At 38.6% G+C, this 12,866-nt stretch overlaps 1 protein-coding gene across 1 annotated transcript; it reads right to left on the bottom strand.

Annotated features, from left to right (window-relative positions):
• Positions 1-1,585: 1,585 nt before the first annotated feature.
• On the bottom strand, positions 1,586-11,619 carry si:dkeyp-117b11.1 (B-cell linker protein). Its single transcript, XM_034692423.1, has 19 exons — positions 11,536-11,619; positions 8,939-8,964; positions 8,820-8,848; positions 8,684-8,715; positions 6,620-6,716; positions 6,414-6,481; positions 6,245-6,296; positions 6,028-6,132; positions 4,844-4,872; positions 4,684-4,720; positions 4,445-4,523; positions 4,160-4,190; positions 3,934-3,970; positions 3,756-3,831; positions 3,559-3,587; positions 3,386-3,429; positions 3,240-3,308; positions 2,651-2,809; positions 1,586-2,498 (listed from the first exon to the last, which is right to left on the bottom strand). Exons 1-19 carry the CDS (start codon positions 11,536-11,538, stop codon positions 2,382-2,384), a joined length of 1,119 nt encoding a protein of 372 aa, XP_034548314.1. The 5' UTR covers positions 11,539-11,619; the 3' UTR covers positions 1,586-2,381.
• Between the last annotated feature and the right edge of the window lie 1,247 nt (positions 11,620-12,866).

The raw sequence follows: 12,866 nt of genomic DNA on the forward strand, positions 1-12,866 counted from the left end.
GATTAAGGTGCTTCATAAACATATATGATAACTCTATAGCCCTTTGAGCCTTTCAATACACAGAGCGTTGATGCCCCCATGATTGAAAATAAGCGGCAAAAGTCTACTCCTCAGTGACCCTGACATATAGCCTACTACTCAACATGATAGAAAAGTCCACCCTGCCTGTGGAGAAGCAGAACAAAGTCCACCAGGGCTCTTCTAGCAGAATAAACATGATAACTTACTCTTCATAGTGCCATGGGATCCTCAACTGTGCAGAAAGTACCTTCTGCACCACATACAACCTGACAGAAACTTATAGCATGTTCGGGATAAAAACTGGATATATTAAAAATACATTTGAATTATTTATACAGATTATTAAGCACAGGGCGTGTGAACTTGACCACCTAACAGTAGCAGTATGTCTACAGTTTATTTTCTATGTTTTTAAGACTCACCTGGGTTGATCTGATGGCTTTCTGGAGCCATGTATTGGAAAAGTTCAACAAGGAATCATTGTCGCTTCCATTTCATTACCCCATCCTGTCTTATGTCTACTAGCTCTATGAAGACAAAACATCTCACACACACCAAAAAATTATTTATAGCTTAAAATGATAACACGTGAACCAGGACTAGTATCTGTACTGTCTGTTGTCTGTCCTACAATGCAGATGAGGTCATAAACATGAGGCTATGTTTGCTTTTAAGCAGTAGTCCTGCATTAGATACACAACATGCCTTACACCTTCCTGCCAAATGACACTGGCTCCAGAAAGTTATTCAGCGCTCATTTACACCACCAGCCCATACAAATACGACAACCATGGCTGACCTGGGACTTCACCTCAGTCTCTACTGAAATCTACAGTAGAAAATCAAAGGAAGGTGAAAATGTTGTTTAGAGTGCAAAAATTAAGTCATCTATTAAAACTAGAGAAAATAAAATAGTTCAACGTGTGGTGATGAGCAGAAAAGCAGAATGCTTGCTTTGTAACCAGCTGTTTCTAATGACTTATTTCAGGTATCTTACAACTATAATTTGGCTTATGCTTATAGTTGAAGGCTGAATCAAATCCAGGATTTACAGTATGCAGGTCAATATCAAACTCTTTGAAGAAAACAGGGTAATTAAGTTTACACTCTCAGAGAGGTAAGAAAAAAGACTCTGCTGTGTAGATTGGTGACAGGTTAGGATTTACGATTTGGCCACAGAGTCGGTGGTTTCACTCTGACAGGAAGCAGGTGTACCCAACAGCATCTGGTCAGTGGCCAGAGTAAAGCTGTTCTCTCGCTTAGACACATGCACACGCACACGCACACGCACACGCACACGCACACACACACACACACACAGCTCCTGGTGTCCCACTTAAAACCACAAACCCTGAGCTCACCACACTGACCCTCATTGACAAGGATCTGTCACAAGTAGAGAACAGGAGTTTACTTAAAGGACTTAAATAGTCCACCTTTCATAATATGCCACATCCTCAAAACAAATAAACACACACACACTGCTGACAACCCATAAATAAGAGGATTTAGAGAAAACAGCACAGAAATAAATCCCAAACACAGTAGAGCAGATGGAGTTTGACTTTTGGTCTGTATTGTAAAGTATCTACAAAATCACACAGAAAATACTGTTGAACAAACAGTGTTATCAAACTGAGAGTCATCAACCTAATCTACACTACACTTCTGAACAGACACTCATCAAATCTGTACTGGTGACTAAGATGAAAATTGCTGAGTGATGGAGACAGTTATCTCCACCATTTACTAGACTTGCCCCTAAGAATAGAACTGAGCAGGAGAAGTAATAGAGATGATTCTACCTGCAAATTAAGATACTATAGCAGTTCATGAGCCTACAGTGAGTTGTCTTAAACATGCCTTCCCTCGCAGCCTGATTTATGTGCAAGTGAAGTTTAGATACATTTACTTATTTATGTTAAAAAGAGGGCATGTGACATGATTGACAGCTCTGTTGACAAATGTGTCTCCTGTTCTTTAACCGGATTAGCAGAGTATAGAAAGAACAGAACGTGACATGCACTAACGTAAGAGTCATTGAACTTTTCCTAAACGTTAAATCAACTCAGGAATCTGTTCTGCTGTGAACTGTACTAACCTGAGGGATCTTTTATAGACAAGTTTAACATGTGCTCTGGTTAGCAGAAGGAGTGTGCTTCTGGGCATGCCTTGGCTCCGACAGCACAATATGTATGTAGGTTTTTGATTAAGGCAGTATTTTTATAATTGGGAGGAGATGGAAGCGTGCTTTCCATATTAGTATAAAGTAAATGGTCACAGAAGACAACTTTCAAACTTTGCAACTATCTCATATAACTCATGGGAAAACAACATTATAGAAAACACGGTGTGTTGTTTCACAGGTGTACAGGGTGGGTTAAATATGCCGTGTGTTTGGCCTGGCTCCTGCTGTCTATCAGAAGCAGCTGGTTATTCTTGTGGTGGGAAATCATCTCCTCGAGGGTGACAAAAATCTGAGAGAGAGAAGGAAAGATTAGAAAAAGTCTAAAGCCGTCTTATAAAACTACAATACTTCAAAAATCCTGCTCTCTTTTCCTCCATCTCCTCCCTCTCTTTCTCTGTATGCCCTGCTCCCCTCTCTTAAACCTTTCTCATGTTCCCCCACCTCTTCGTTTTTCTTGCCCTCTTTTCCAAGGGCATAACCTCGTGCCTCCCCAAGGAAACGAATGGGTACATTGTACACTTTCTGCTGGTAGAGCACAGCGAGGGTGTATGGCTGTCTGGTGCTCTGGGTCGAGCTCTGTCGAATGAGAAAGGCACCATCCTACAAAAAAAAGAAAAAAAGAAAGAGGAAAACTGGAGAAACTGACACAAAGAACAGGAAATAAAAGGGGTAGGGATGGCTTGTCAAGCTTTGGTGGGACTTGGCAGATGCAGAGTTGCAAAGAAATATCAAATTGGAGGATAGATTAAGATTTTTAAGAGCATATTGTTAGACCGTAAAATATTCAGAGTGAGTTGTGGACAGAGAAGCCCTGAAGGTGCCTGACTCAGATTTGGCTTTTACTCGTGAATGACTGCCAGTAAAAACATGCACATAAACACTCCAATCCAACACCCTTACCTAAGGCCCTTGTTGTGTTTGCTTATTGAGAAAAAGAAACCAAACCACTAAACTGTGTTTTAAAAACCAAAACAAATAATAACTGATTATTTTCATACTATGAAATAAACCATGACCCCACTTGGTTTACCTTGTTGACTCTCATTAGGAGCTCCTCGGCCTGCTTTCTGTTGCAGTCTCCAAGAAACCATCCTTTTGCCTTTAATATGAGAAACATCAACCGTAAGCAGGTCCTCAATAATTTATGTAAAATTTCTGTGAAATTAGAAACCATACCTCAGTTCCAGATTGTTTTGCTGTTCTCACAACACCAGAGGAGACTTACACAAAGAAAACAAAAGTCATTTGTTGAGCTCAGGTTTAATATATCTTTTTTTGTATATGGCAACAGCCAGTAGATCAACTTCATGTTTCAATGATATTTATCATTTATAATTGTATTTGCTTACCCACTGGTTTAGATTCTGGCAATGGAGGGCTAAAATAAATACAGGAAAGCTCAATCTACACGCAAATTTAATCGTGATGTATGAATGCGTTTTCAGACAGGGTCAACTGCAAAGACTTACTGAAAATGACTTTAATAAACTGCTGTTTCATCAGTCTAACACACCCACTACAGTCCCTCTGTATTCCCTCATCTTACCTTGGTTTAACTTCCTTAAGATTTGCAGGCAGAGATGGATTAATGTTGGTGGATCTCCTTGCTTCAACTGAAGGAACTGTGCATGCAAGATATGTTGTTTGAGTGTCCTGGTTAAATAATTGATGTTGCATGTGGCATTTGATCTCTTTTTAATGAGAAAAGAAGACATGATCGTTACCTGTTTTTACCTCATTTAGGGAAGGGAAAAATGAACTCTGAAACAGAAGGAGTCTAAGTTACTGCTGTGTCATTCTGATTCAGAAAGCTTAATTTTTCCATGTAGGAAATAGAAATACTGAGTAAGAATGAATACTTTGATTTCTAATCCAGCCCAAATCTTCCTTTAAATGAGGACAGAGATTAGCATAAGAAACTGATAAGCACTGAGATGAATAGACACTCACAGACTTGGCTCTAGGAACTGGAGGCTTCATCCTGCAGACAGAAGGAAGGTTCATTGTTATTGGACTTTACTGTTTAATGCCACAGCTGTACTGTGCACATTTGCATTTTGCTGCAGAAACACAACCGCATTACTGTCACATGAAGCATGATTAATGTGGAATATGAGGGCACAGACAGATTAGAATACAGGTTACCTAAGGTTAGTGTGAATCACTGTGTCACACTCACAGTATGTAGGTAGATGCTTGCATATATGCTGTAGATAGAGGATGAGGTGCACTTACACTGGTACAGAAGCAGGTACAAGTCCTGTCTTGGGAGGTGGATGCATTCTCATGGGTGCACGAGGGGGAGGAGAGCAAGCTGAGGAGTGGAAATAAAGTGGAAATAAGGAAATTATCATCTTTGTTTGATCTGAAATAATCAGGAAATGTAATCTGGCTGTCTTTCAGAGCTCTATTAAAGCACACTAAAAGTACCATAACATGTTAGAGCTCATTCTTATAAAGAGTGATGAACCTACCAGGTGTAGGATCCAAATACACGTCATCATTTTCCTCCTGAAACACAAAATGACTAATATTATCATCGATATAAATCATAGGTGCATATTAGTGCTTCTTAGTGTGACCTATCTAACAAAAGGGGAGAAAATTAAGTGCATGAGCATGAGTTACACTTGCCTGTTCTTCATTAGGATCCAGATACACATCTGTAAACCAGACAAAAAACACTGGCAGTGATCTGAGTTGTTGTGGTATCAAATGGGCCTCATGACGTGACAGACAGATAAGCGCAGCCAAGTGTTGATAAGAGACTACAGATTGTGTCAAAGTTAGACTTTCAATTTCTGCTGATTGTTTATAAAGCATTAAATGGTTTAGGCCCAAAATACATTGCTGATCTGCTACTACTTTATGAACCACCTCGACCTCTGAGGTCATCAGGTACTGGTCTGCTTTCAGTCCCTAGAGTCAGAACGAAACATGGTGAAGCAGCGTTCAGTCATTATGCACCACATATCTGGAACACACTCCCTGAAAGCTGTAGGTCTGCTCCAACTCTCACCTCTTTTAAACAAAAGATTTAGACCTTTTTATTTGCCACTGCCTTCCTATCTCAGCTAATTTTAACACACTTTAAATTAAAATTTTAATGTAACTTTTAATATGTTTCTAATTTTCCTTTTCTTTTCTGTTTTATTATATTTGTCATTTTAATTATGTTCTTTTATGCCTGTCTGAATGTCTCCAATGCTTTTAATGTTTTAATGTAAAGCACATTGAGTTGCCCTCGTGTATGAAATGCGCTATACAAATAAAGCTGCCTTGCCTTGCCTTGCCTAACAGTGCATGCGGACAAACATCTGAGACTGTTACCTCCATACTTAGATGGTTTAAGGGCTCAAGCTGTGACTCAGAGAAAGTTCCCTCATGACCATTGACCTCTTGCTTTGGACAACCTTGCAAAGCCAAACAGTATTAATGTATCTGCAAGTATTATTCTGTTAAGGAGTATGTAACTATTCTGTTTTTTAAATCAGTTTCTAATAAAAGTGCAGCTCAGCAGTACTACACTAGGTGGCACTAATGGTTTAAGTCACAGCTTCAATCTCTGTTTAACTGTAACTCCTTGTATTCATTCATTTTTTCAAAGTAGTTTCAGCTGGAAACATTTTTTTCTTGACTGTGCAATAGGGTGATCTTTGTCAGTGGTTTTATCAATTGACTGTATTTCAGTAAATTGCACACAGGGTGCCATATCATTCCATCAAGACATTTAGCTTCTTTTCACTCAAGAGTCATTTACAGGCTGATGAATTGTGTCTATGAAAGGCTTGTTTGTGTATAGAACTGATTGCCTGTACCTTCCTCAGTGTTGGAAACAGGAACCAGAGCAGGTGATGGACGTACAGGTGGTGGAGGCATAATCTTCTTTCTCCCAGGCTTCTCAGTTCGGTCTATCTCAGGTGCTGCGGGTATAAGTTAAGTTGCATGAACCAAAGTAGTTTAGAAGAGATTTGGGTCAAAGTGTAAATGAACAGCTGTCTGTATAGATGCAAATAAACATGATGAAAGACTCACGATTCTTTATTTTGGAATCAAAGTTGAACTGGTCTGCACGCTGTTGAGGTTTCTGTATGACAGAGGGAAGGTGATTTAACTCTGATTATTTTTAAGATTGCTTCTAAATGTATTAACAGATTCAGACACAGACCGAATCAGACATCCAGGACATTTGAGTTTTTGTCACCAAAGGTTTGCCTGGTCTGGGTGGAGGAGCAACCTGCCTCTGTGGTACAGCAGGGTTGGATGTTGTGTCTGCAAAAAGTTGCATCAAGTCACAGAATTTTAGGGGTAGTTGCTGAGAGTTTTATATTGCCAGATGTAATAGTACTTAACTGTGTTTTATGCTGCTAAAGCTAACCCTATCTGCAGAAATGAGTGCAGAGCTGTTACCGAGATAAACGTTTTCCTCCTCTTGTCTCTGTGCGACTTTCACTGGGGGACGCTCACAGGGAGGTGCTTCATACATGCCGCCGTCCTCCTCATCATCCTGCAGTAAAAAACATAAGTTGGAAAAGTTGCAACCATTAAATAGTTAGCCATAGGGGTATGGAAACTTATTAGTATGAAAGTGTGTGTAAAATTAAACCACATGTAACAAGACTCAGAGCCTCATCCAACCAACCTGAGGTAATCAAATTAGTAAGCACTTCTTCGTCTAAAGAATTAGGCTATATAGAAATAAAATGCTTGAAAGAAATGAAGAATTGGCTACTTCTTAACAATAAAGACACATCATTGCAATATTAATGCTGTAACGTACATTTTGAATGTGCACAGATAATGTTAAAAAAGAGCTTTTTAGAGCTTACTGTACTCCTCTTTATACTGCTCACCTGTGTGGTGCAGTTACAGTAGAGCTAAAATGAGAAAGCTTCAGGTCGTATATAATGTTGCATATAGATTTTTTCTGTACCAAGATGGACGGGTGCAAGCTTTATGTTTGTTTCTAACAATGTCCCTGTATTTCATGCTGTGCTGAGAAATATGTATACATGTGTTGTCTTGTTGATTCAAATAATAACATTTTAAGGGAGCTTACTTAGCTCACATTAAGTGACACAGGGTATTTTCTTGTTTCTGGAAACACTGGAAATTTGTTCCAGTGTATTTTTATGTTTTAACCATGATGATAAACTGTAGGTATTGCTGAGCATGTATTGTATCTGTTATTATTCATTTCTAGTTTTTTAAACCTTTTTATGATGATATTGACCTATGAGTCTGAAATAAAGTATATTTAATATGAACATGTCTCTCTACTTGCAACCTATGCTTGCAACATGTATAAGGTAGCTTTATGGCAAGACTGCAAATTTGATTAGTCTGTAGCATTAGCGCCCCTTACTGGTCCATTATAGATAGGCATAATTATGGACACTAAATGAAGACTCCCTTTGCATACGGGACTTCGATGGCGCAATGAACGACATATTTCTGTAGTGTGTCAAGTATTGATTTCTGTTTTTTATTTGATATGTGGTTCCCGACGGTTCCTGCTTGGTCCTTAGTCCTTGTCGAGCCAGCTCTTACTTTTTCAGAGTTGTTTTGTTGGTTTCGCCTAACTGTCAGCACAGCTTGACCTTTACATTGCAAGCTAATCAGCCTTACTGGGCTCTGTCTGTTAATACTTTAATGCAAGTTGCAGCCTCTCTGCACTGACTAACTCTAGAGGTGACACTTCAAACCAAACTAGTATAGTTAATCATTGATAATTCAGATACTGTGTAATTTTTAAACTGACTTACTCTTTCTCACCTGTACCTATTATTCAATATTGAATTATTGCATTTCTTTAGACTTTAGAATTTAGATTTTATTGTCCCTTGGGGAAATTCTTTTTCACAGCACCCTCTGCGTTTCCACAGACATAGACATAGACAAAGACATTCACGAAAATCATACATTGCTCAACTCTACTAAACAAACTATCCACAAAGGCATCAACACTCAAACAGAAATATGGTGTTATTCAGCGAGGCCTGTTGTTCAGGGTCCCTCTAGAAGGCGTGGATCAGGCTCTTGCCAAGGCGAGCCCTTCTACTGTACACCTTGGTACCCTATACCAGCAACCTGAGGGGAGTGGGATGAGGTAGGTGTTTAGTGGATGTGTGATGTCCTGTTCTATTGAGGTTGCGATGCATCTGATGGCCCTGTTGTTTAAGTCTGTGAGGTTTGGTGTGGGGAGACCGATTACTTTAGAGGCTGTGGTAGTTAATTTTATTTTTAGGTAAAGGGAATTAAGTAAATAAAATAAATAAGTAATGAAACACATTTTGAAAAGAAAGGTCAAGTGAAAACAAGCTTGTTGACGAAAGGATTAAATACAGTTCACGAAATATGACAACTATCGCGTAATACTGAGATGGATAAATTCAAAGAAATACCTTTATAGCACCTTTTGATATGTTTTTGATAAAAGTTAAAGGAGTAAAAATGCAGAAACTTGTGACTTACAAACTCGCCCTGTGGCCATCCAGCATTATCATCTTAAACACAAAGATTGAAAAATAAGTTAATTATGTATTATCCATAATAGAAACAAAGACAGGAAATATTCAATCGCTACTTCCTCAGTGTGTTCAAATCTCACCTGTCCTTCTCGGGGGAGCCGGAGGTCCACTGTGTTTTACCAAGAAAACAGAGGTAAGATAACATAAACCTCAATAAAAGCACAACTGATAATGTTTCTCAAGTGACCACAATACTTACAGGTTTTTAAGTTTTCCAAAGAAGTTCTGAAAAACAGAAGTTTCAGAGATTTAACATCCACAACATCAACCTAACTGCTCACAGACGAAGTAATCATTTATTTTTGGTTATCTCTAAGCTTCAACATCACATCTGAGTCAGTGGGTGTTTCAGAAGAGAGGTCAACAGGATGCACAATAGGGCTTTATTTAATGCAAAAAGTACCCAGAGCACATCTGCAACCAGAACACTGATATGTAGCTTCTTAAAGCAGGAAACGACCTTAAATGGTTCACAAAGAGAAACCTTACAGTGCCACTTAGTAACATGAGAACATATTATGTGTTAATGAATGTAAATTGATCAATTCACTACATAAATATATATACAAAAAGAAACCCATGTGTTTTTAGAAAATGATACAAAGGTACTTTAAACTTTAAGTCTGTCACAATTCAGAGGAAATCCTGGAGGATTTTACTCCACTCCATTTTTTGGAAGCTTTAGTTTGCTGGCAACTTTCTATTCATCATAGTTTGTAGACAGAAATGCATTCATTAGTAAGAGCTTCATAAAGAGTTAATCAGTAGGTATCTGTCTGAGGTTAGCAGGAGGAGGGGGAGACAAACATGCTCATCAGGTGGAATCAGGAAGTTGAACGACAGTATCTGTTTTTTCCCCACAGTGCTTGGCGGCGGTAGAGGAAGTGTAGATGTAAAGCAAACCATTATTGTCAGGAAGTAAAGAAGAGACGGGGGCACTGACGGAGGAGTTTCTGTCTCTCACACTGCCACACAAATGAACAGAAAACAGTATCTTCACTGTTAAATGAAGAGCAGGTGATGAAAAGTACCAAGATAACCCTTTTACTGTTCTGCTATTCATGAGCATTAATGCACAACTCCAGAAATATCAGTTTTTTAGGGTCTGATCATGTAACAGTGACAATGTTCTGCTTTCTGTAAACCTCAGTCCTGAGCTTGTACCTGTTGTAATTTCTCTCTAATGGTAAAGTTTATGAACACCTGTACAGCTGAACTCTACATGTCTCAGTTGAAAAGGGTTGTCAGTGACCGTAGAGACCAACAAGAGGAAAAAGGAAAAAGTTTTGTGAACATGAAGTGAAATCTGATGCAAACAAGGACAAGATGAACTGAACATCATTCAAATGATTCACTATTCAGACAATACAAATATTATTTGGTTTCCTGAGAAAAAAAATATTAGACCGTGTATTATAATCAGCTATTATTGTAGGATTCAAAGCTATATAATTTAATAAGATATCAAAACTGTGTGTAAACTTATTCCATAAATAAATGACCTAGAAGTGTTGCTTACTGGATGTTTTTTTTCACCAAAACCACAGGCTAGTAAGAGGAAACGTAGTGTTATCACTCTCTTCTATCTTTTCCTCACTAGTTTTGGTTTCACACATCACCAGTGGATCTTGCCTTCCTCCAATAGCACAACATTGTATCTGTTTGTTTTTAATGATGAAGAGAAAATGAACATTCATCAGACCAGCATAAAAAAAGGTTGTGAGAGGCCAACATTCCCTCCAAGACTTCTACCTGGCTATCCTTTACAAAAAAGAGTGAGTATGTGGTGTAGACCAAAGAGATAGGGAAGGTTATATTCAGACTTTCTCACTTTGAAATAAAGTAAAATGTATTTCCCCCCTCTCATTTCACTTTCTTCAACTTGCTGGAATTACTTCATGGAGCACCAGTGAGAAACTTGGGAAACTTACACACAACACATGAGGTAGCTTTAAACTATATATTCAAGAAAAGAAACAACATCTGAGATTAGAGACCCTGAGTTTTGGTCTTATTTTGTTTTGGAAAACTTTATATTTTACTTCATTTAACTTAACACACTGATACTCAACAGCATTTCTGAGTGAATCCCTGCACCCCCCAAACTGCAGCGTCGCCATCTGTTATAAAAATACATTATGACAAAGACTGTAGTTTTAACACAACTAAAAGCTAAAATTTAAGCTTTTACATGTTATGTAAAAGAACACTGTTTTAGTTTTCCTGAAACAATGAAAATGTAAATATTTTTGCTTTCCAAATATATGATTCCTGCACAGTGTTTAAACGCAGCATTTTATATAAAAACATAATGTAGTTCATCTATATTGGACCCAAAACGTCTGGAAACTTAAAAAATAAGCAAGGACTAATGTGCCCAACAACATTACAGCTGTATCAACTGCAGTTCAAAATCCTGCACTAGATTGAAATCTAGAATGTTTGACTATAGTGAACCAATGAACAGCTTTCTATGGAGAATAAAAAACAAACACAACAGTGTGTTTTACAGGAAACTTGACTCCAGAGTAAAGCACATTACTGCCTCCAGGTATGTTTACTTTGGGGTTATCTGCAAACACTAGTTGACTGTATTCTTTTTTTCTGTTTGCCTTTATCTCCTCCATTCTGAAAACAACACTGAAATATAATTAACAACACAGAAGGTTTAAAAGGATTTAGTTGCCACAGCACTAAAACTCTGCCTTCGACAACATCCGCTCACTTCCTTTTAACTCCACCCAAAGCTGTCGGAATAAAAACCATAAAGTGACAAAAATTCTAAATGTACTTTACCATTTTGATGGTTTGAAGTTGAGTCTCACAGCTCAAGTCATGAGGAAATGTATTTGTTTCCCTGCTTGGATGCAAATGGCAGTGAGGATTGAAAGAGAGTGATACAAAGGGAAGGTGGAGAGCAGCTCTAACTGATCTAATTTGCATTTCCTACCTGTGTGAGTCACAAAGTCTCACCTGCTGCTGAACTGCCTGCCTTTAAATGAGCTGCTGCAGACACTGCACATTTCAGACAAGACTCCACATTTCCCTACTGTAAGCTACTCATTGCCATAAACATATCTCAATTTGAAATATTTAACAGTAAAGGGTCAGTAAAACTTGTTTCTCTGTAAGCTAAAAGGGGAGATTAGTTATTAACTTATTTATACACACACTGACACACACTCCTATTGAGAGGTTAACTTTGATGGAAATTCATTGCAGTTCTTTCCCTCAATGGTCCAAAAGAGGGAGCTTTATTACATTTCTTCACTGGGAGGGCATCATGGAGGACGGTTTGTCACCTTTTGAAAGGGTCTCTAATAGGGCTCTTCACCATGTCTTCTCAATTAGAAGGGCAGCTTACAGGCCTTTATATCATGTCTTTATCAGGCCCTTCAGGACGTCAAATTATCACATTTCTCTCTACTTGAAAAATACAGGGCACTTTAAGATCCCCCCCTGTATGAAATACACTCCAGAGAACACTTAACAAAGTTTTCTCTGCTAGATGGGAACCCTGTAGTGACTTTTATCATGTTTTTGCCACTAGACTACACCCTGGAGGGCCTTTTCCTCCACTCTATTCTCTTCTGGAAGGGTTTCATAGAGGGCACTCTATCATGTTCTCTTCACTGGAGCGGCTCGAGAAGGCAGCTTCCTTTATTTTCTCCACTAGAAGGACACTCTCTCAGAGACTTTTCACAGTTTCATCATTGGGAGTGAAACCATGAGGGCACATTGTCATGACTGCTTCACTGAAATGGACTCTCGAGGGGTATCTATTCCGTCGTCTCTGCTAGGAAGGGACTTTTACATATTTTCTCCAATGCGCGTGAGCCCTGTAAAGCACTCAAAAATGTCTCCACTGTAGGCTACCTTCAAAGAACTTTACTGTGTTTTCTCTATCTGAAGTGCTACCTGAAGGCCCTCTCATCTTTCACTTTCATCTCACCGTCGCCCATTTTATGGGGCACTGCATAATGTTTTATCTTTACCATGCACAGCAGTGTCAAATGGCTGTTGTAGTAATTGTTCACACTATAGGAAAGCTCCAGTGATTTTCCAGTTTGTTAAATATGAGTGAATTCTGAACCCCCAAAAAAAGAGCACAAATACGTGTTTGATAA

This window comes from Notolabrus celidotus, chromosome 9, assembly GCF_009762535.1.
Source record: "Notolabrus celidotus isolate fNotCel1 chromosome 9, fNotCel1.pri, whole genome shotgun sequence".
Taxonomy (NCBI): domain Eukaryota; kingdom Metazoa; phylum Chordata; class Actinopteri; order Labriformes; family Labridae; genus Notolabrus; species Notolabrus celidotus.